Source organism: Trichechus manatus, unplaced genomic scaffold, assembly GCF_000243295.1.
Source record: "Trichechus manatus latirostris isolate Lorelei unplaced genomic scaffold, TriManLat1.0 scaffold00017, whole genome shotgun sequence".
Lineage (NCBI taxonomy): Eukaryota > Metazoa > Chordata > Mammalia > Sirenia > Trichechidae > Trichechus > Trichechus manatus.
The window spans coordinates 15206422-15230276 of NW_004443953.1; the positions used below are offsets into that span (position 1 = coordinate 15206422).

General features: G+C 37.7%; 1 protein-coding gene across 3 annotated transcripts in view; it reads right to left on the minus strand.

Moving 5' to 3' along the window:
- Positions 1-22938, minus strand: part of ATG5 (autophagy related 5) — a 171003-nt gene extending 148065 nt beyond the window's left edge. The window contains exons 1-3 of one of the 3 annotated variants that reach the window (XM_023727615.1): positions 22679-22821; positions 12897-13062; positions 4231-4358 (exon numbers count right to left, since the gene is read on the minus strand). In XM_023727615.1, coding sequence (XP_023583383.1) covers positions 4231-4358; positions 12897-13004 — 236 coding nt within the window. In that variant the 5' untranslated portion in view covers positions 13005-13062; positions 22679-22821. The other 2 variants (XM_012554419.2, XM_023727616.1) reach the window with 2 other exon arrangements.
- Positions 22939-23855: the final 917 nt, after the last annotated feature.

The window sequence follows — 23855 nt, forward strand, 5'->3', positions numbered from 1 at the left end:
AAATCACCAAATCAGTACCATTTACAATAGCCCCCAAGAAGATACTATACTTAGGAATAAATTTAACCAGAGACGTAAAAGATCTATACAATGAAAACTACAAGACAATACTGCAAGAATCCAAAAGAGACCTGCATAAGTGGAAAAACATACCTTGCTCATGGATAGGTAGACTCAACACAGTGAAAATGTCAATTCTACCCAAAACGATCTACAGATACAATTCAATCCCGATCCAAATTCCAAAGGCATTTTTTAATAAGATGGAGAAACAAATCACCAACTTCATACAGAAAGGGAAGAGGCCTCGAATAAGTAAAGCATTACTCAAGAAGAACAACAAAGTGGGAGGCATCACACTACCTGATTTTAGAAACTATTATACCGCCACGGTAGTCAAAACAGCCTGGTACTGGTACAACAACAGATACATAGACCAATGGAACAGAATTGAGAATCCAGACATAAATTCATCCACCTATGAGCACCTGGTATTTGACAAAGGCCCGAAGTCTGTTAATTGGGGAAAAGACAGTCTCTTTAACAAATGGTGCTGGCATAACTGGATAGCCATCTGCAAAAAACTGAAACAAGGCCCATACCTTACACCATGCACGAAAACTAACTCAAAATGGATCAAAGACTTAAATATAAAATCAAAAACTATAAAGATTATGGAAGAAAAAATAGGGACCACGCCAGGAGCCCTAATACATGGCATAAACACAATACGAACCATAAGTAACAATACACAAGCACCAGAAGAGAGACTAGATAATATGAGCTCTTAAAAATCAAACATTTATGCTCATCAAAAGACTTCACCAAAAGAATAAAAAGACAACCTACAGACTGGGAAAAAAATTTTGGCTACGACAAATCCTAACAGCGTCTAACCTCTAAAATCTACAAGATACTGTAAAACCTCAACAACAAAAAGACAAATAACCCAATTAAATGGGCAAAGGATATGAACAGGCACTTCGCTAAAGAAGATATTCCGGCAGCTAACAGACACATGAAGAAATGCTCACAATTATTAGCCGTTTGAGAAATCAAATCAAAACTATAATGAGATATCATCTCACCCCAACAAGGCTAGCATTAATCCAAAAAACACAAAATAATAAATGCTGGAGAGGTTGTGGAGAGACTGAAACACTTACACACTGTTGGTGGAATGTAAACTGGTACGACGACTTTCTAAATCGATTTGGCGTTTCCTTAAAAAGTTAGAAATAGAAGTACCATACAATCCAGCTATCCTGCTCCTTGGAATGTATCCTAAAGAAATAAGAGCCGTCACACGAATAGATATGTGCACACCCATGTTCACCGCAGTGCTGTTTACAACAGCAGAAAGATGGAAACAACTTAGGTGCCTATCAACGGACAAATGGATAAACAAATTATGGTATATTCACACAATGGAATACTACACGATGATAAAGAACAATGAGGAAGCTGTGAAACATAACGTGGAGGAAGGTGGAGGTCATTATGCTGAGTGAATTTATTCAGTCACAAAAGGACAAATACTGTATAAGACCACTATTATAAGAACTCAACGAAAGGTTTAAACACAGAAGAAAACATTCTTTGATGGTTATGAGAGTGGGGACGAAGGGAGAGGGTTATTTACTAACTAGATACTAGGTAAGAATTATCTTAGGTGAAGGGAAGGACAGCATACACTACAGGGGAGGTCAGCACAACTGGACTAAGCCAAAGTTAAGAAGTTTCCTGAATACAATCAAACACTTTGAGGGACAGAGTAGTGAGGGTAGGGGTCTGGTCTGCTTTCAGGGGACACCTAGGTCAACTGGCATAACAAAGCTTATTAAGAAAATGTTCTGCATCCTACTTTGGTGAGTGGTGTCTGGGGTCTTAAAAGCTTGCAAGTGGCCATCTAAGATGCATCAATTGGTCCCAACCACCTGGAGTAAAGGAGAATGAAGAACACCAAAGACACAAGGAAAGCATTAGCCCAAAAGACAGAAAAGGTCACATAAACCAGAGACTTCATCAGCCTGAGACCAGAAGAACTAGATGGTGCCCAGCAACCACCAATGACCACCCTGACAGGGAACAAAACAGAGAGTCCTGGATGGAGCAGGAGAAAAGTGAGGTGCAGAACTCAAATTCTAGTAAAAAGACCAGACTTAATGGTCTGACTGAGACTGGAGGAACCCCAGAAAGCATGGCCCCCAGACCTTCTGTCAACCCAGAACTAAAACAACTCCTGAGGCCAACTCTTCAGACAAAGATTGAACTGGACTATGGGACATAAAATGGTACTTGTGAAGAGTGTGCTTCTTAGCTCAAGCGGATACAAGAGACTAAATGGGCAGCTTCTGTGCAGAGGTGAGATAGGAAGGAAGAGAGGGTTAGGAGCTGGTTGAATGGACATGGGGAATCGGGTGGAAAGGAGGTGTGTGCTGTTACAATATGGGGACAGCAATTATAGTCACATAACAATGTATGTATAAATTTTTGTATGGGAAAAAGAAAAGAAAATGTACAGGGTACCCCTGCCCCAACAAAGAATGATCTACTTAAACGTCAACAGTGCTCTGTTGAGAATCTCTATAACGATAAAATTGAAAAGCCCTGTGTTAGATTCACAAACTATGGTAATCTATAACTAATGAACATAAAGCAATACAATTTTGATATAATTTTCATAGACAGAAGTGTCAAGTACATAACCAGTTGCTTTAGAGTGGATTCCGACTCATGGTGAGCCCATGTGTGTCAGAACAGAACTGTGCTCTATAGTGTTTTCAATGGCTGATTTTTTGGAAGTAGATCATCAGGTTTTTCTTCCAAGGCATCTCTGGGTGGACTTAAACACCTAACCTTTCAGTTAGGAGCCGAATGACTGCCTTAACCACTGGCACTACCCAGTACATGGATATATTCTATTTGTTAGTCCACATTATATAAGCTACTCACCCACAACCTTTTCCCTACTCTCCCTTTCCTTCTATTTTCCTGATCCTTGATCCTCTTACACTCCTTTTAAGCCACCCTCTCATTCCAAAACCTCCAATTCTTTTAAGGAATAAAAAGAAACAGAAAGCATCGGTCTCATCTATGCTGCCTAAGGTCTAAAACTATTCAAGACTATTGAAGAACGGTCACAAGTCTATGATCAGGAAGCTCAGTATTCTATGTGGATTTAAAAAAGAATGCTATAAAAAGAGAATTTTGTCATCCCTTCCCAGGACCACTGCAAAAAGTGAGAGACCTGACCCATAACTCAATATAAAATATCATTTCAAATGTTTCTAAATCATTATGAACAATCTCCTCTCTTGGGATTTCAGCAGCACAAAGTGAGTTTCAAAAGTTCACTCCTTGCTTATACCAGTCCTTGAATTTAGGTCAGCTACACTTATTAAATACCTATTAAATACGCCTTTATTTGTCTTAAATCTCTTTTAAAACTCTTAGTAGTCTCAGAGAGTAAGTCTATTTTTAACCAATTTGTATTTTTCATTTCATTTAAATATCATCTCAGTCTGTATATGTTTCATTTAACTACATCGATATGGCAGCATTTCAATACCTTGCATCTTTTTTTATATTCTTCTCTCTGTAATTTCTCCAATTTCATTAAATATTTTTGGAAGCACAATGAATTAAATCTCTATAATAGAGGAAGAACAAAAGAAATACCATCTGCATACAGATAAGGCCAGATTTAGGACTTATTTTCAATAAAATATAAAATAAAAATTATTTTTCAAATAAAAAGGGATCAATACATTTAAAGTACTAAATTAAGCCTAGACAAGAATGCTTATGGCACAGTGGTTAACGAAATGTGGCAGTAAATTTGAAAGATGTCATTTTAGGTAATTACCTGTTTATAAAGACATATTATAAAATTTTTGGAGATAGAAGCAAAATTTAATAGTGTCATAAAGACAACTTACTAATAAGGGACTTTTAAATAAATCTGCAAAAATCCCCATAACCAAGTATATTATTATTATTGGGCCACATAAAAAAAAAAAATTACCGAAAGCATATGAATCTGTCCAGTCGTGCATGCATCCAAACAGAAGGCAAAAATGTTTTCAATTTAATATTCTAACAAGGTATGAGCTAAACCAGTGATTTCTTTCTTTACAGAATTTTTTTTTTTACAATTGCTTCAGGGCACTATACCTTTTTAAAGCTAGCATATACTCAATGCTTAATAATGCAGAAAAATTCACTCACCATTTCAGTGGTGTGCCTTCGTATTCAAACCATATCTCACTAATGTCTTCTTGTCTCATAACCTTCTGAAAGTGCTTTTTCACTTTGTCAGTTACCAACGTCAAATAACTTACTCTTGGCAAAAGCAACTGAAATGAAAATTTGTAAAACCATATTTATTTACTAGTTATTTTTTCAAAAAAGTATATACTAAATAGGTTTTTGAATTTTAAGGAAAACAGCCATTTTCTTTGCACTATTTTGAATATTCTACACAAAGTCAATTGCTTTTTGTAGAAAATCAAAGGGACTAAGACATTTTAAATTTTCTTATGGGGTCATTACTTTAAGTACAGCTTACAGAATAAATGCCTAGAATAAACAACACGTATCTTTCTATAGTCTTTCTGTAACCCTTTTTCCAAATAAAAATACAATGTAATCAGCTGTCATTGTATTTAAGATACTCATTAGTGCTACTAAATTTAACTTAAAATTAAAATGATTCACCTGAGTTAATTAAACTGCTCTAAGACAAGTAACTTAGTCCTGATGTTTGCCTTATCAATCTCGCCTTCTCAATTGATAACCTATTGTGTATTAGATTTAGTTGCAATGGACAAGAACACCAAAACAAAGACATACTTTTATATGAGGGCAAAATAAAGTGGAGGTAGAAAAATACTCATTAAAAAGTGCTTATAAAAATATTTTACGGCAGCAACAGAAAGGCCTTTAAAGGTCAAACAGAAATTTTCATTTGATGAACAGAGACTCACGATGATACTACAAACAGAAGGAAAACAGTACCCAAGGAACAGTCTAGCAGCTGTACATTAAAAAAACAAAAGAAGATGAGATTATAGACAGAAGACTGTTATGGCGATATTACATAAGGAGATGAAGGCCTGGAAAAGCATGGAATATCTGGAAATCAGTCAGAATAGACTCTGTTAATACTAATGAAGAAAGTGAAGGAAAGAAGGGGTGATGGTTGAACAACAGGATGAATGTAATTAACATCACTGAACTGAACATGTAAAAAATGCTGCAACGGCAGAAAAGAAAAAAAAAGGGAAAAGGTAAGGTAGAGGTGATTTTTGTCTTTCGAGCTACACATTTAAATCTTTAAACTACCATAAAGCACAAGCTTAGGGTACAAAGCTGGTAGACTAATGACCCTGCCACTATCTAACAACTCCCTCAATCTTGTCCTTATGGAGGCTGGCCCTACTTGGACTTTCGGCAGAGAAAAGTATGGGAGGGAATGTTGGACTAAGTAAACCTTCAACTTGAATAATGTGAAGTTCCCCAATATTTTTCACTTAGGAAAAGTACTCAGAAAGGAACCATGAAAGCGAATTTTAGAAAACTGTTCATAATTGATATAAATAACCCAAAGAGAAAAGGGAGAAAGCAAAACTTCATGTATTTATTCCTTTCCTAAGCCTTCCTTTGCTGGTATCAATTTTTTGTTACTCTCTTTCAGCTCCTTTGTAAATCTAACTCTACACCATTCTCCACGCTGCTTATTCAGGGTGATGTCTTTTGATCAGCAAATCAAGTAGAGCTACTGGGCTGGCGAATATACCCAGAGAAATATACTGGTTGAAAGAACTGATATGTAATCATTGAAGACCAAGATAACAGGCCCTGGGGCCGTGGGGTGTAGAGGTGTGGAGAAAGAGGAGGTAGTTAGCATGCTCCAGTATGGTACAGAATATACTGATACTCTGAATAAGCTGTTGGATAGTACTTTGGCTTCAAGAGAACACATGTTCCTCTTTTAAAAAGAAACAACTAGAATATGATTATAAAAGAAAAAGGAAACTAATACCTCCTATATATAAGGAAAAACACTAGATGTTTTACGGAAGTATCACCTCTATTTTACATACAGCTTAAATTAAATAACTGGCCAAAATCACATGCTATTAAATAGAAGGCAAAGAAAAGATTCCCTGGAGTCAGAAATGAAAGAATCAATACAGATGTGATAAGGACATCTCAAAGACATTAAAAAAGCAAGGTAATTAGGCATTTTTAAAAACAAGTATAAACTACTAGTCTAGTAAGTTCTGTATTATTAAATCCAAAACTTAAATTTAAAATGACTGTTGGGTATTACATCATAATCTATACTGTATGGAGATGCTAACAAACAAGACACATCAGAACTAGAGTACAGATATCACCGCCTAACTTTGGAGAGTACTGTATTACATGCCTAGGGTTTAATCACAATTGCTGAGGAATTCATAAATGATTCTCATGAAACAAAAACTTCTTTTTAGAATAAGAAAAAAATCAGAATGCAAGCTCCATTTGGACAGAGATTTTTGTCTGTTTTGTTCATCGCTACATTCCCGATGTTTAATAGTGCCTGCTTTATATAGTAGGTGCACAAAAAACATTTGTTGCATGAATCAGAGATGCCAAAGGTTAAGTGGGCCAAAGAACCAAAAACATTAATTTAAAAAAAAGTCTTTTCTTTTTGAAAAGCAGAATTAGCGCTCGAATCTTCTTTTTCAAATTGGCCTATGGGGGTAATCTACAGCGATATATGTATTGTAACACTAAGAAATAACTCTAACGTCATGCTTGAGTAGATACAGATACAACTTATCTAGTAAATATTTACATAGGTAAAAATGAAAAGAAAGTAACAGTGAAAAGACATCATCCCGCCTTTTACCTCCAGACCATATCACTCATTGTTTTTCTTAGGTATATCTCATTTGTTTATTTTAAATTCTTCTAACAGGGAAAGGATTAACCCATCTGGGGATACCGTCAGTTACAGGCAATGCACTGTTCTCTTGTTCCTCATTTAGCATTGGTCACTAGTATAAAGTATTCATGGAGCCCTGGTGGCACAGTGGTTAAGCGATTGACTGACTGGCTAATTGAAAGGTTGGCGTTTCAAAACCACCAGGGGCTACAGGAGAGAGATGTGGCAGACTGCTTCTGCAGAGATTTACAGCCTCGGAAACCCTATGGGGTCGCTATGAGTCAGCAGTGTACGGATAGGTTTATAAAGTATTCAGCAGTGAATGGGTTTCTGAAGTATTCAGTGAGGACAACACAGTTATTCATTTTTTTCTACATACAGCTTGTAAGGGATTGTTTTACACAGTTGTATGGAATACATGTTTCTGAAAAAGTAACCTGTGGTATTATTTCTTTATACCAAATCATATTTTGTCCAACAATTTTCAATTATAAAATTAGAGATTTACTAATATAGGATAAAAATAGAATGGAAATGTACTAGAATTCTGCTCCATTCCAATGTGTGAGGCATCATACTAGGAACGCAGACAGAGCATTGAATAAGACACAGAATACCTCCTTTCATGAAGCTTAAAGGCTAGAAAGGAAGACAGATACCAAAAACAAAATTACAAATGTGATAAATGCTAGCAAAGAGGAAGTAAAGAATGTTATAAGAGCAAATAGCAAAGGGATTTAACCTAATCTAGGGGCTCAGGGAAGGCTTGACAGAAAATATATTTTAAGGCAAGAGTCAAAAGACAAACCAGAAAGAACCAAACACGAATGGGTGTGGGTGTCTGGGTATATGTACAAATTGAGGACACTTTTGCCCATTCAAGACAGAGGAAACTACAAGAGACAAGGCATGGAGTAAACAGAGAGAGACAAAGCCTACACATCTGAGAGAACTGTAAGAAATTGATTATGGTAGAAATGCAGAGGTGGGACAGAATAGCAAAGGGCCAGATCACAGAGAGCATTATAAACTATATTAAGGATACTGAAGATAATGAAAAGCCCCTAAAGGTTTTAAGCAGGCAAATGACAAAATCAGGTATGTGTTTCTAAAACATCACTCCAACTGCAGACTGGAAAATGCAGAGAAGAGGGCAAAAACGAAAGCAGGAAAATTAGTGCTATGCAATTCAACAATTTTTAGATGGTGGTCTGGACCAGGGTGGTAGCAATAGGCATAAGAAAGTGGGTAAGCTGGAGAGAGATCTGAGATGTAAAGTCAGTCAGACTAATTACTGTCAGGATGTCATGGGTATGGGAAAAGGAAGCGTCAAAAAATGATTGCCAGGTTTCTGACACGAGTAATTAATCAGATGGATGGTAGGTCTACTTGCTAAAATAAGAAGGGAATGACAGCAAATGTCCAGGTTTTCTGCAGGTGAAGACAAGTCCAGTTTCAAACAAACTCAGTCTGAATTCCTTCAAGACATCTCATTGAAGATATCCAGCAGTAAGATATACAGGTCTGAGGCTCAGGAGAGAAGTCTTGGGAGCTGTCAACATATAATGCTCAACAAAATCCTAAGAATGGATGAAAGCTCCTGGGTAAAAAGTAAAGTAAAGAAAAAAAAAACAAGAAGGCAGCATAGCCCTAAGGAAGGCCAACATTAAGAAGAAGCAAAGGAGAAAGATTTAGCAAAAGAGACTTAAAAAAAAGAGAGAGAGAGAGGCAGAAGCAAAATCAGGAAATATGAAGCACTTCAGAGGCAAGAGAGGAAAAGTATCATAAGATGTAGAAAATACCACCTAATGCTGAGAGATCAAACAAATGAGAATTCAAAAATATGTGCCAGGTTTGGCAAAGAGATGACTTTAGTGACTTTTGCGGGAATAGTGTGAAAATGTGGTTATAGAGAACTAAGTCATAGGAAATAGAAGGAGGCAATGAGCAGAGACAACTTTTCCAAGAAGTCTGGCGGGGAAGGGAACACCACAGGGAGATGGGGTCAACAGAGGACTGTTTTAGGATAGGACAATATAAGTGCTGTGAAGCAAGAGCCAGTAGATAGGAAGAAGTTGAAAATAAATTAAAGCAAGAAGGCAGGGATGGGGGTGGGAGAATATGAGATACCACCAGCTTCCAGAAAAGGCAGGAGATGTGATTTAGAACATAAACAAAGGGTTAGGCCTTGTCTAAAAGGAAAGACACCTCTTTCATTCTAACCGGAAAGGAGAAGTAAATGCATGTGAATGCAGATAGGTTTGGTAGATTTGGTGACAAAGTTAAGGGAGGTCCTATCTATTTGTGGTTTCTATTTTCTTTGTGAAGTAGGAAGTGAGGTCACTTGTTAACAGTGAAGGATGAGGTCAGGGCTCAGAGGTTTAAATAAAGTACAGAAGATTTCAAACACTCATAGTAGAGAAGGGAAGAGACAGCTGACTAAGGAAACATGAAAGGATTGGTGGGCAGTGTTTAAGGTTGTGAGATGATGACCATCTGTCTACGTGATTTCCTCCAAACAAGTCACAAAATACGAATACAAATGAGTGTGTGTGGTTTTATATTGGATAATCTAAATAAAAAGCAACAATTTAAATGACTATAACAGAAACAATAAAAACTAAAAAGTTGCCTAGTTTTTAAATTTGCTTCCCAATAATCCCTGCAAAATAACACATAATTCTCAATGATCTAAATAGAGGATATAGGCAAAAATATTTATGTGCACAGACAACAAATCAAAATACAGAAATATGCATGAATGCATTTAACATTAATATTCTTTTCCAACAGAAACAGAAAATTCCAGGAGACTCTTTGAATATTTAATTTGCAAATTTGATACGAGTGGCTATTTTAAAATCCAGTTTTTAAGAAATAAGCTGTAAGCATTATAAACATTAAAGTACATTCCCATTTACCTTTCCTTAGTGCAATCCACCTGAGCATAAATGGACTCTGGACTCCTCAGGCCACAGTGACAACCCTGTTAATGTCACCTTACCTGAGCTTTGGGGAATGTCTGGGAAAGGGGTTTATTGGCTCTCAGGCTGTAGTATTTTTTACCTCATTTTTTCATCCAGAATCTTTAAAACATTACCATTATTATAAACCAAAGCAATTAAAAATATTTGAAAGCTTCATCTACAACTAAGACATATCTGAACTACAACTACATTGGCACCAAAATAAAATTAAAGAAAAAACCACAATCTGTTGCCATTGAGTCAATTCCGACTCATACCGACCCTATAGGACAGAGGAGAACTGCCCCAGAGAGTTTCCAAGAAATGCCTGGTGGATTCGAACTGCCAACCACTACACCACCAGGGTTTCCTGGCACCAAAATGCTCATCTATAATTCTAAGACTAACCATTGTTCATGTTTTTGTATATTTTCTTCCTGTATATATTACTTTATAAAAGTATATATGTACGTGCTGAGAAAGCAAAATTTGGATTATACCATATGGTTTTAAACTCTAGTTTCTTGTTTAATATTTATGATAAGCCTTGTCATAGATTGAACTATGTCTCCCAAAAAATGTGTGTATCAATTTGGCTGGGCCATGATTCCCAGTACTGTACGGTTGTCCTCCATTTTGTGATTGTAATGTTACGTTAAAGAGGATTAGGGTGGGATTATAACATCCTTAAACTCTGGTGGCGTAGTGGTTAAGTGCTACAGCTGCTAACCAAAAGGTTGGCAGTTTGAATCCACCAGGCGCTGCTTGGAAACTCTATAGGGCAGTTCTACTCTGTCCTATAGGGTTGCTATGAATCAGAACTGACTCGACAGCAAAGTGTTTGGTTTTTTTTCGTTTTTGATATAGCATCCTTACTAAGGTCACATCCCTGAGCCAACGTAAAGGGAGTTTCCCTGGGGTGCGGCCTGCAGCACCTTTTATCTTACAAGAGATAAAAGGAAAGGGAAGCAAGCAGAGACAGAGGACCTCATACCACCAAGAAAGCAGGGCCGGGAGCAGAGTGCGTCCTTTGGACCCATGGTCCCTGTGTGGAGAACCTCCTAGTCCGGGGAAAGATTGATAAGAAGGCCGACAGAGAGAGAAAGGCTTTCCTGGAGCTGATGCCCTGAATTTGGACTTTCAGCCTACTTTACTGTGAAGAAATAAATTTCTCTTTGTTAAAGCCATCCACTTGGGGTATTTCTGTTATAGCAGCACTACATGACTAACACAAGCCTTTTACCCAATATTCTTCAAAAGCACAAATTAAGAAATGATGAATTAAGAAAGATTATTAAGAGTATAAAAACAATTACCTACAAGAGAAAATCACCCTCTTCCTCCTATGGTTATCCCAACACTTTTGCCATTTTCAATTTGATTAGAAACAGCTGGAAAGCTTACACTATAGTTCTTACAACAGCCTTTTCATATTTAAAGAGATCAGATATGAAGGAATAAAAATAATGTATTCTTCAGTTGGATTTTTTAAAACAGAAGTCAAACATCAGAGTCTGATTTAGAAGTAAACACACTAAAATCATATTATTTGTCAGTTTTTTCCACTTTGAATGACTGTACAGATACACCCCTTTGTTTAGATACTATTAGAAAGTCACTCAAGGTTGAAAGTTTTAATTAAAACAGCAAAAACTGGGTTGCCAACAAAACAATATAGTTACCCCAAACTGCAGAGGAGAATAGAAAAAATACATCTAACAAATGAAATTCTTCTGAAAATAACTATGACCACACTTTCTTTTTAACCATGGAAGTTTTTCTAATGGCAAAAAATTGTTGAGATTTCCAAAGTTAAAATGACTGAAATATACCTAAGCAAAGACTGCCAACTTTGTCTGAACGTGTATTTCAAAAAAGAAAATCCAAAAAGACAATTTAAAACAAAATCCCAACATGAGTCTGAGGAAGTTTTCGTTCACTGAGTATCTACTACTTGCACGACCCAAGCCAGATGTTAAGGACCCACAGAGAAAAATGAAACAGTTCCTGTACCCAAAAAGTTAGTGAACTGGCTCCTTAAGTAGCTTCCTCCAGCAGTCTGACTTCCCACAGCTACAGCAGGCTGAGGAGTAGTGCTGCCTCTCAACACATGAGGGAGAAAATGAAGGGCAAGTTTTATTAAAGTGAAACAGAAGAAATATTCCATTGCCACCCATACATTTCCACTTTCCCACATCCTCTCTGGGTAAACAATATTATGTGCACCTCAGACACAAAAAGAAAAAACTAGAAGAAAGGCAAATGAAAATGTCTTTGTCCCTTTGCCAATAAATAGGCAGGATACTATCATCTCTGACTGACAGATGCATGAGCTTGGATTATATGTGCACTTAGAAAAAGAAAAAAGGCACACTAAAATCAGAACATACTTTAAACTCTTTTTTAGAACAGATAATCCATTAACTCAAACCTATAAGTCTATACACAGCAGTTTATAATATATATAAACATATACATTATATACTGAATATATATTACCTCAATGAACATATGAATACACACACATATGCACATTCCTATGTTCACTGAACTACAGAATTAACTTTGTTAAATAGTTGCCTGGAAGCACCTAAGTACAACAGAATTATAGCTGAACCTATTATTTTCAAAATAGCTTCCTGTTACAAAACATTACATAGCTTATGATTCCAACATCATTACATATGCATAAAAAAAAGTCAAGAAGATCCGATATCAATATATCAACAGCAGTTTTTTTCCCCTCTGGGTGGTAGGATATAGGGGATTTTTATTTCCTTTTTTTTTTTTTTTTTGGCTTATCTTTGTTTTCTAGTTTTTTTCCCATAATGGGAAAAAATTATGGGAATGTATTAATGTATATAATACATTATAATGGGAATGTATTAATTGTATATAATATGTTAGATGACAGTCTTCAGGTACTTAGAGCTTTATTTACAAAAATGGTCAACGTTAAATATCCCATTTACCACCATCAACATACTTACATAATATGGTTCTGCTTCCCTTTCAGTTATCTCATCCTGATATAGCGTGAAGCAAGTTGGAATTCGTCCAAACCACACATCTCGAAGCACATCTTTGTCATCTGTCATTCTTCCAATGGTTAAAGAGGTACATATAGGCTAAGTTCTTTTTCCAACTAAAGCCAAACTGAAAACAAAATAAAGAGCATTAGTCAGATCCTTGCAAGGATGAATGAGCCTGCTATGAAGCAAAGAAAAATTATAGGAAAAAAATAAATGCCACAAAGATTATTCACTTCAAAAAATTGTGTGACTGGCATTCTTTAGAATAAATGCAAGTAGGAGTACAGCAAATTGTAAACGCAGAACTGTTCTTTATTAAAGAGATCATGGAAGTAACCAATTCAAAATTACATATGCTAGTGTATGCAAGTAATGAACCACTGCCAAAGTGAAACTCTACTTGCATCCTTCTCTCAAAGCCCAGAAGAGTCATCTATCGCTTACCTAAAGTGAACACTTCACCTGTGTTCTAATGATCGCATACAGCCTAACTCCAAAGGATCTTATTTCCACAATTACCTGCCCCATCCAATATATTCAATCTACTCCAGATAGCTCTGTCTCCGCCTGCAAAAATACACATCTCACATTTTGGAAAACTCTCTGTATAAACTTATCACCCCTTCTAGATTTCATCCAGTCCACAATTTGTTCTCACCAGTATTTCCAGTCTTATTTTTTACATTTCTTTATAGTAACCCTTCAGTAAAACTGACTCCCCAAACACCTTGCTCTGTGTCCCATTCCCCTTGTTTAGTACGCTCTTCTTTCACCTATTCAAACTCAGCTCACAATTCTCTCCAATGAAACAAGAAATGTTTCTTTTCTGACCTCTTAGAATATTCCCTATACCATAAACCTAGCACTAAATCTGCAAACTGAAATATTCCGAGTATGGTAGAAGGGCATGCTTTTGACTTCTGTAATAGACAAGTGTCTTCCAGTATTAATATTCTACAACTAAATAACAGCACAGTATACTGTACTAGTAAATGCTGAAATAAACACTGTTGATAATAAATGCTTAGAGTTAACTCCATAGTGGCACCTGGATACAGAGATTCAATATTCTACTTACCCAAATAGTATTTCCCATCTTTCAAAGGCTAGCTAATTCATAATTTATCATAATATATACTGTGAAAATACTTTAAATAACTATATTAGTTTAGCCAAACATCAATTATTAACACCAAATTAGTCAAGGAGCTTGTTTTCTTTTTTTCTTCTACTGACCAAGGCCAAGCGCATTAAGACTGCCATAAATGAATTAGACAACGAGAGAAAAACTCAAGTAGAGTTCTGAACTTTGCATTACTGTATTTAAAAGGTATCTTTTAATACCGCAGAGGTCAACTGGATGGAATGTCATAAATAAACAGAAAGAGGTTAAAAAAAAAAAAAAAAAATCTGCCAAACTCACAAAAGCATTGGTTAAATGCTTATAAAATGGTCAAATCAGGTTAAGAATTTTGGTCCCCTGAACTGAGTCCATGCTCCTTCCAACATACCACAGTATTTTAACTTTTATTAAAATATATCCATAAAAGTCATTATTTCAAGCAAATGATACATGCATTCAAACTGCATAGAATTTCGCCCTGACAGGCTTCAAATGCAACATACCAAGTTTCTGCATTCAGCAGAAAATTCACAAGTTTATAAATCATACAAAATTAACTCACTGAAAATAGGCAAGACTTCTGATTACATTAATAGCTCGCTCTTTTTAAATAAATTTATTAGTGGCAGTGAATAATGAACTCTGGGTTTATAGCAAATCCAAAATTCTATCCAAAATAAAAGTGGTAAGTAGGGTCTATAACCATGATACAGCCAATTAATTAATCAATAGCTACAACTGGCAGAATCTTCTCTTGCTCACAAAGAGAAAACAACTTGAGGCAAAAGCTCCTCTCCTAACAGACTTCATGAACATTTAAATATGATTTCAAGGTTGAAAAGTCACTACCAATAACTACATTGCATGATTTTTTCTTCTCAGAAGAAATGGGTAGAAAATACAACGCAAAAGGCAATTCAAAATTAAAGTGGGTATGGTCACCTAAGAAAAGGCATCTTCACAGGCTCTTCCCTTCTTCCCAGCTACTCTCCTCCCCCAAGAAGAAATAATAATCTGACTGGTCAGATTCCAGGACACCATCTGAGCTGGGTGTATTAATAGGCAGGGATCACCATGAACCAAAATATGATGCATATGGGTATGGCTCTCGTCTCCCTTCTCTACGCTGCCAGGTGGGAATACCTTTGAACATCCTGTTCATTCTTTCTCTAGCATTCTCTTCTGCTTCTTCCTTTTATATGTCAACAGCAGTAAAAAGAAATGGCCATTGTCTCCCTCTTATTTCTGGGAGAACTCCCCCCACAACAGTGATATGAGTTTGGACTTACAGGAAGGGAGAACACCTCAAGATTCCAACTACCAAGCCCATTGCTGTCGAGTTGATTCCGACTCATAGAGACCCTACAGGTCAGAGTAGAACTGGACCATAGAGTTTCCAAGGAGCATCTGGTGGATTCGAACTACAGACCTTTTGGTTAGCGGGCAAGCTCTTAACTACCGGGGCTCCCTCAAGACTCCAACTACAGGCTTTGGTATTAAAGTCCTGTGTTCCAGCCCAATTTACCAGAGTTATGCAGTGGGATTTTAGGTAAAAAACTAGTGAAAGATAAATTGGTACCTTATTTCCCATACACTATTAACTCTTATGTATACATTTCTCATAGGACCTAAACAGCTAACAGTGTAATGTGGATGGAGTCAATACAAATTTTGTGAAACAAATTCTGCAAACCAGATTTATGAAAACTGCAAACAAAGCTACTTACTACCTCAAAATACACAGGCCCAAATGTATAGGACTGTAAAATGTTAATCTTTCAATATTAATAAATGTTCACCTATAAAGAATTATTTAAGAAAGCATCACTAGTCTACTAAATACACATAACTAAAAAATTTATAAGAAAAACTGATACGTGAATTAAAAAAAGGATGTGAGTATTCAACACTCCTTTTAAACACAGGCAGAAAAACAAGAATTAACTCTTGAGAGGCACTACAGTGAGGGGATTAAAAGTGTGGACTGTAGAACCAGACTGCCTGGATTTGAAACCTAGCTTCACAATTTACTGTGTGACCTCAGGTAAGTCACTTAACTCTGTGCCTCAGTTTTTCTCATCTGGAAAATGAGAATAACAACACTTATCACATAAGAGAGACATGAGAATTAAATGAATTAATATTTAAAACAGTAAATACCACTGTAGCTACCATTATAATTTACAGAAATAACAGAGCATGACTCAAACATTTAAAAGTTATAAAGATTTCAAGAACTAAGAATAACCACAGGCATTATATAATATAAACAAGAATTCTTCCTTTTTTAAATTTTATTTTGTTGCTGTTGTTGAGAACATACACAGCAAAACATACACCAATTCAACCTTTTTCTACATGTACAATTCAGTGACACTGATTACATTCTTCAAATTGTACAACCATTCTCACCCTCCTTTTCTGAGTTGGTCCTCCCCCATTAACATAAACTCACTGCCCCCTAAGGTTCCCATCTAATCTGCGTGGCTGTTGTCACTCTGATCCTATACAGACAGTTCTTAAGGAAACCAATGGCTAAAACTTAGGCACTGAACACAGCTAGCAATACTCAATATAGAGTCAATAAATATTTAATAGTTTGATATGCCCAGCTCTGTGGCAGGTGCTCAGGGAATACAAAAAATAATAAAACCTCAGTCACTGCACAGAAGGTATTATCTCTAAATCTACTAAACATATTATGTACTTTCATGTCCTTTCCAGGGCTTTGCTCATGCTAGTGGTTCCTTACCCTAAATCAGCGTTCTCCATCTTGTCTTCCAACTTTGTCATCCTTCAGGACCTAGCTCAAAATAGTCTCTCTTCTATGCATGTCTCAGGCAGAATTAACAGATTCCAGTTTCCTCATTGCACCTTTATCTTTGCTCTATTACAGCACTTATAAGCTTATACGAAAAATATTTATTTGCCAGCACACTGTGATGCATTCCCTCAAGGAAAAGGATCATGCCTCACTCATTTTTTTATCTCTGGTACATGGCAAAGTGTCTGGAACATATTAGCTACTAAAAAATGTTCACTGAATTTGAATTTAGTTGGAAAGACAATATATAAGGGAAAATTATGGAACCAAACAAAATTCCAAAAAGTGAGGCAAGAGCAGGTCAGATTAGATAATAATTAGGTAATAATGGATTATATTCTACCTTAAATATCAAGTAACTCCTGAAACACTGTACATTTTACATTATCTCACGCTTGATACACACAGCAAACCTATATATCCCCATTTTATGATGAATTTGAGATGGAGGGGTTAGATGAATTTTCTAAAATCTTGTAGCTAATAAACGGTACAGCCAAAACTAGAAGTCACATCCTCAGCCAGATTTCCAATCTCATATTCCTTCCATCATACTATACTGTCACAGTCTCTTCTAACTCTAAAATACAATTAATTATATATTTATAATTATATACAATTATATATATTATATACATAATATATATTATATATTATATAATATACATATTATATATAACTACATATGATTTATATAGTTATAATTAAATGTTACTTTGTGACGGCTTTCATAACGGGAAGAAAAAAGAAATGAAATGTTAATATATCCTCTAGTGCTCAGAGAAGAATTTTTAAAGATATGGAACTTGAAGAATGGGTAGAATATGGACAAACAGAGGAAGACAAATAATCCCAGCAGGGAAAACTAGCATCAGCAAAGGCAGGAGGTGGGCAGAAGCAATGTGTATGCCAGCTTTTTAGAAACCTTTGGGTTGGGAGCAGTAGTAGATAATGAAAGCGCTGACACTATAACATGTTTTACTCTGGCATGGGACCGTAGACAAGTCACTTTACTTCCTAAACCTCAATTTTCTTAATCTCTGAAATGGAATTAGTAATACTCAATTCATCAGGTTGTTCTGGGAAAAAAAAAAATTCTATAAAATGTCTGATATAGTGCTGAACCACATGTTAAGTGCTGAGAAGTAAACACCATTAGTAGTCCTTTGATGTCAAATCTGTAAAATGAGACTAGACATGAACCACACCAAGTGGAAGACTGTAGAGGTCTCAATTTCAACCAACAGGCCTAAAGAGCCTGTAAGGTTTTATAATGAGGAAATAAAAATAACTATCTGGTAGCAATACACAGAAACAGAGCCTAGTCAGAGAGGCTAGCCAGGAAGCAATTTCAGCAACTAACACATACAGGGTTGCTGTGAGTCGGAACTGACTTGACCGCAATGGGTTTGGTTTTTTTTTTAAGACTATGGTAGCAATGGATTGATACGAAAAGCTATGAGTCTTTCCAAAAAGAATAAATAAAACTTGGGGAAAAACTGGCTGAGGGATAAAGAACAAGGGCACAGAAGATCTAAATGCTGATAGCAGGCAATACAGTAAGGGCCGGTGGAATCAGAATTATATGATTTAGAGTCTGACTACCACTTATTAGCTGTGTGTCCTCGAACAACCAACCTGACCTCTCTGAGCCTCCCATCTGTAAAATGAAGATATTCTAATTTCACGAGTCAATTCCAACTCATGGTGACCCCATGTGTGTCAGAGTAGAACCATACTCCATAGGGTTTTCAGTGGCTGATTATTCAGAAGTACACCACCAGGCCTTTCTTCCAAGGCATCTCTGGGTGGACCCCAACCTCTAATCTTTCAGTTAGCAGATGAGTGCATTAACCACTTGCACCACACCCAGGGACTCCCAATTTCACAGGGTTGTTGCGTGTTTAGCACATAGTAACCATTCAAATGGTATACGTTGTTAATACGTGGTTTCCTCATGCTTTCAAGGCCCCTCTGCCAGACTACTCTTCCCCTTTTATCCCTTTGACCAACTCTTAATTCTCTTTAAGAGTCAGTTTAACATCAGCTCCTTGGGAAGCTTTCCCCTTGGCAGCATCCAGTCTCATTACCTCTAAAAGAGCACTTACTAAAAAGTATTCTAGTTATCTGTTTATCTCTCTCTTGGCCCTCCTCCCCACACTGAACTTTGAGTTATTTGAGAGCAGCAACTGAGTCATTATTTACCTTTGAATCTCTAAATATTAGCATAATTAGTACATAGCAGGCTCTGAAATTTTTGTTTAATGACCAAAAACATAAAATATATAAATCCAGAAATTACACTAGCCACTCAGAAAATGTTTCTACCTAAGCTCGTTTCCAAATCAATACAACCGTGCTTTAAATTCAACAAAGATCAATATTTTAGAAATATAGTTTTCCCTCTCCTACATACACTACACTACACCATCATCGCCATCCATCCAATTTGAAGGCAATGTTTTGTAAGCATAGAAATCCCAGTCTATGATGCAATCTATTAGAAGTAAGCTTCTTGAGACACAGGGCTATATCTTCTTGACTACTGTATTCTCTGCATCTAGTTCAGTGCCTGAAACAGAGTAGGTGCCCAAAAATATTGGGTGAACAATATAAGTCATTCAGAAAAAGACACAGAAAGGTATGATTCAAAAAAATATATAATCCATAATTAACAGTCCCTTTCACACTACATTCCAAGAAAGGCTAACCTAATATCTGCAGCTATTTTGCTGACAAAAATCCCCAAGTACCTAGAAATTACTTAAAATATCAAGTACCTACTAGAAGTAAATTTTTAAACATCTAGAAATAATAATCTATGCTGGCTGGTTTCCCTTGGAATTCACTAACACTAACCTCCAAAGTGGGCCCTGAGTTCTGCCTGGTGTTCCTACACTTCCCTAGTCCATTTATTCTCTCACTGTCCTAGATCTCTATTTCATATCTTCTCCTTCTCATTTTTACACCTCCTTCTTTCTCCTCTCTCAGCTAATGGCCTTGCTTCCTATTTCCTTCTATCATGTTATAATATATCAGTGTTTCTTAAGAGTTTTACTGAAGAGTCCCCAGACTTCACAGGGAAGGAGGGGGTGTTAAGAGCCCTATGGCTCAGTCCTTGAACCACTCCCTAAAGGATCTCTCTTACGGCTTTGTTGTTGCTGTTGGGTGCTGTGGAATTGGTTCCAACTCACAGCAACCCTATGCACAACACAGAACAAAACACTGCCTGGTCCTATGCCATCTTCACAATCGTTGTTATGCTTGAGCCCATTGTTGCAGCCATTGTGTCAATCCATCTCATTGAGGGTCTTCCTCTTTTTCGCTGACCCACTACTTTACTAAGCATGATGTCCCTCTTCAGGGACTGATGGTATGGCTTTAAATACCACTTATACATTAACTGATGGTATGGCTTTAAATATCACTTATATATTAACAATTCCCACATTCACATCTTCAGCCCAGACACCCCTACTGTACTCCAGTACTACATATTGATAAATCCATTTGGAAATCTAACAGCCTCTCAAATTTAACTTGTTCAAAACGGAACATGGTTTCAGATGTTCTCCCCATTCTTCTTGTGGTCTTCCTCATCTTACTAAGTGGCAACTTCCTTCTTTAGTTAAAAACCAATTGCTGTTGAGTCAACTCCAACTAATGGCAACCCCAATGTGTGTCAAAGTAGAACGGTACTCTATAGGGTTTTCAATGGCTGACTTTTTTGAATTAAATTGCCAGGCCTTTCTTCCAAGGCACCTATGGGTGGGCTTGAACTTCCAACCTTTTGGTTAGCAGGTAACTGCATTAGCCTTTTGCTCCACCTCAAGGGCTCCATTCTTTAGTTGCTCAGGCCATAAACCTTATTGTAATCCTTGACCCCTCTTATACACCTACACTGTAGCTTAGAAATAAGTCTAGAAACCGGATGTTTCCCACCACCTCAGCTATTACTGAGGAACCCTGCTGGCGCAGTGGTTAAGAGCTATGGCCGCTAACCAAAAAGCTGGCAGTCTGAATCCCTGGAAACCCTATGGGGCAGTTCTACTCTGTCCTACGGGGTCGCTATGAGTTGGAATTGACTAGATGGCAGTAGGTCCACTATAACCACACCGATCTAAGACATCTTGACCTTTAATCTGGATAATTGCAGTGAACTTCACTGATGGCAGGGATTTTTTTTATTTTGTTCACTGTTTTTCTTTCTGTTTTGTCCAGTGCCCCCACACAGAGCAGACACTCAATATTTGTTAAATTAATCAAGCCTACCCACACTTGAAGTGTCTCTTCTTTCTACCCCTGCTGCATACAATCAACATAACAATCAGAAAGATCCTCTTAAAACACAAATCAGATCAGTTTACTCCTTTACTCAAAACTCTCCCATCTCATTCAAAACACGTAAAAACCAAAGTTCTTACAAAGTCCTGCAGGGCGCTATATGACCTGGCCCTATCTCACTATCTTTCAAATCTGATTATCTACTACTTCTTTCCCCTTTGCTTTGTTCCAGTCAAACTAGCTGATATGTACCTGTCTCAGGGCCTTTGTAGTTGCTTTTCCTGTGTCTGATGGTGTTTTCCACCCTTCTTTATCACCTTTAGGTCTCAGCTCAAATATCTTTTTGGAGGCCACCAATGCAACTTCCTACCCACACCATCAGCATTCCCCATTCTCCTTCACTGCTTTACGTTCGTCTATAGCACTTTTCACTACTGACACATATTTCATTTTTGTATTAACATCTTCTTTGCCCCTCCTGGGGCGAAGTGAACTTCATTGATGGCAGCGATTTTTTTTATTTTGTTCACTGTTTTTTCTGTTTTGTCCAGTGCCCCCACACAGAGCAGACACTCAATATTTGTTAAATTAATCAAGCCTACCCACACTTTAAGTGTACACATTATTGTAAAAATCCATCTCCATTCTGTTCATCTTTCTCCAATTTTAATCAGCATACCTTTGACGATCAAAGCCCATGTTCAAACATAGTGTAAATTCTAAAATTCCTCTCAACTACTACCCTCAGCCCAACACACATCCTTATTTTCAAATTCAAAATTCAACCAGCAACTTCCTCTACGGAAATTACAAATAGTTCAGTTCAGATCCAAACACTCTCCAGTTCCAAGCAATCAAGTGAATTCTGGAAGGCGTTGAAAGTTCAGCTGCTGTTTGGTGGCCCCTGGGTTCTGACTCTTGCCGAAAACATGCAGTGCCTCTCCCCAAGGCTCAGAAAAATCTAGAACCAACCCCGATTCCCTAGGTTCCTGAAGTTCAAGTGTGACTTGAAAATAACCTGAAGCGTAACTAAAGTATGTGAAAGTGCTTTGCCAAAAGAAAATGGCTTTGTTAACATTAAACGTTATTAATAAAATAACACTTAATGGTTGCCATTGAGACTATAAATTGGAGAAAATATCTATCGAGTTAGGTTAGAATCAGACTGCACTGTAAACCAATAATAGTTTAAATAACTCCTCCACAAATAAATGCAGGTCCTGAACTGAACTCTAGAGCCTGCGATAAAACACTGGGTTTCCTACCTTAGTCTGGGGCATATTCCCCGAGAGACCGCACAGGCCGCACCCTCCGGCAGGCCCAAGAGCTCCGGAGGCGGCTTCTCGCCAAACCCACCTCTGCCCGCGGAACCACCTTCACCCGCCATCACCACCATAGGAGCGTTCCTCTAGCCGGCCACTCGCCCCTCCTTCTTACCACACCTACCCGGCCCTTTCCCAGTCCTCCTCCAGGTACTTCCTCTAACTAGCAGACACATACAACCCCTACCCGAAGTGCCGGCTCCTTCTCCGGCTTCTTACACCAGCGGAGACGCCTGGGTCCCGAGCGCTGGCAAGGCAGCAAGGCTGGTTGCCAGACACAGTGTCCGCAGAGGCGCGCTAACCAGAGTCCCGAGAGCCCGCGCAGCCGCAGAAAGTACCGGCGCGGAGGTCGGAGCCGAGCCCTGCTGCACTTCCGCCCTCCGGTATCCAGCGATTACAGCCGGCAGCGCCGCCGAGTCTAGGAAGCCCGCTGCAAGTCCGGTCACCCTGGACGCCCGTAGATGACGTCACTAGACCTCACATGGCCCGCCCTCCGCCCTCCGAGTTCTGCCCAACCCAGAGAGTAGGCGGTAGCCACGCTTAAGCATGCGCGGATGGAGGGAGGCGCTCAAATGTGGCGTGAGACTCTTGGCATGTGTACGAGAAGTGTACGGTTTCCAAGGTCTTCAGAGAGTCTCGCGGCTGTGGTGTAGTCATTGGTGTCTGAGGAACTTAACGTAGCAGTTGTATACGAGCAGTGAGTTTTAAATATACCGAGACACTACCTCACTAGAGCTTCATTGAAGCATGTCTTTCTTCTTGGTATCACATAATAGTGATGAAACGTTGGTTTTCAAAGTGCTTTCACATCCATTGTCTGATTTGGTTCTGTTTGTCAGAGCGACGGCAAGCATTAATAGCCGCATTTAACAGACTAGGAAACCCTGGTGGCATAGTGGTTAAGAGCTACAGCTGCTAACCAAAAGGTCGGCTGTTCAAATCCACCTAGGTGCTCCTTGGAAACCCAATGGGGCAAGTCTACTCTGACCTATCGGGTTGCTGTGAGTTGGAATCAACTCGAAGGTAATGGGTTTTTTAACAGAAGAAGAGTGAAATATATGAGTACAGGAGCTCTCCTACCCATCCAATAATGCATATCTGTATCTTCCTGTATATTTCCTTTTCCCAAAAATAACAAGAAATTAATAAACTTGCTTCTCAATAATGTTTGAATTAGCTCTAGCCAGAAGTCTTACCAGCCATTTAAGGTTTTCCTCTTCATCACACATGCCATGCAACATAATGCCCTGCATACTAAGTAAATACTGAGAGGCAAAACAGAATTCTGATCATTGGGAAGATTAGGAAAATCCTAATAGTAGCTAGAAGAATTCTTTTAAAAAAAAAGAATCTTCTTGAAGGTT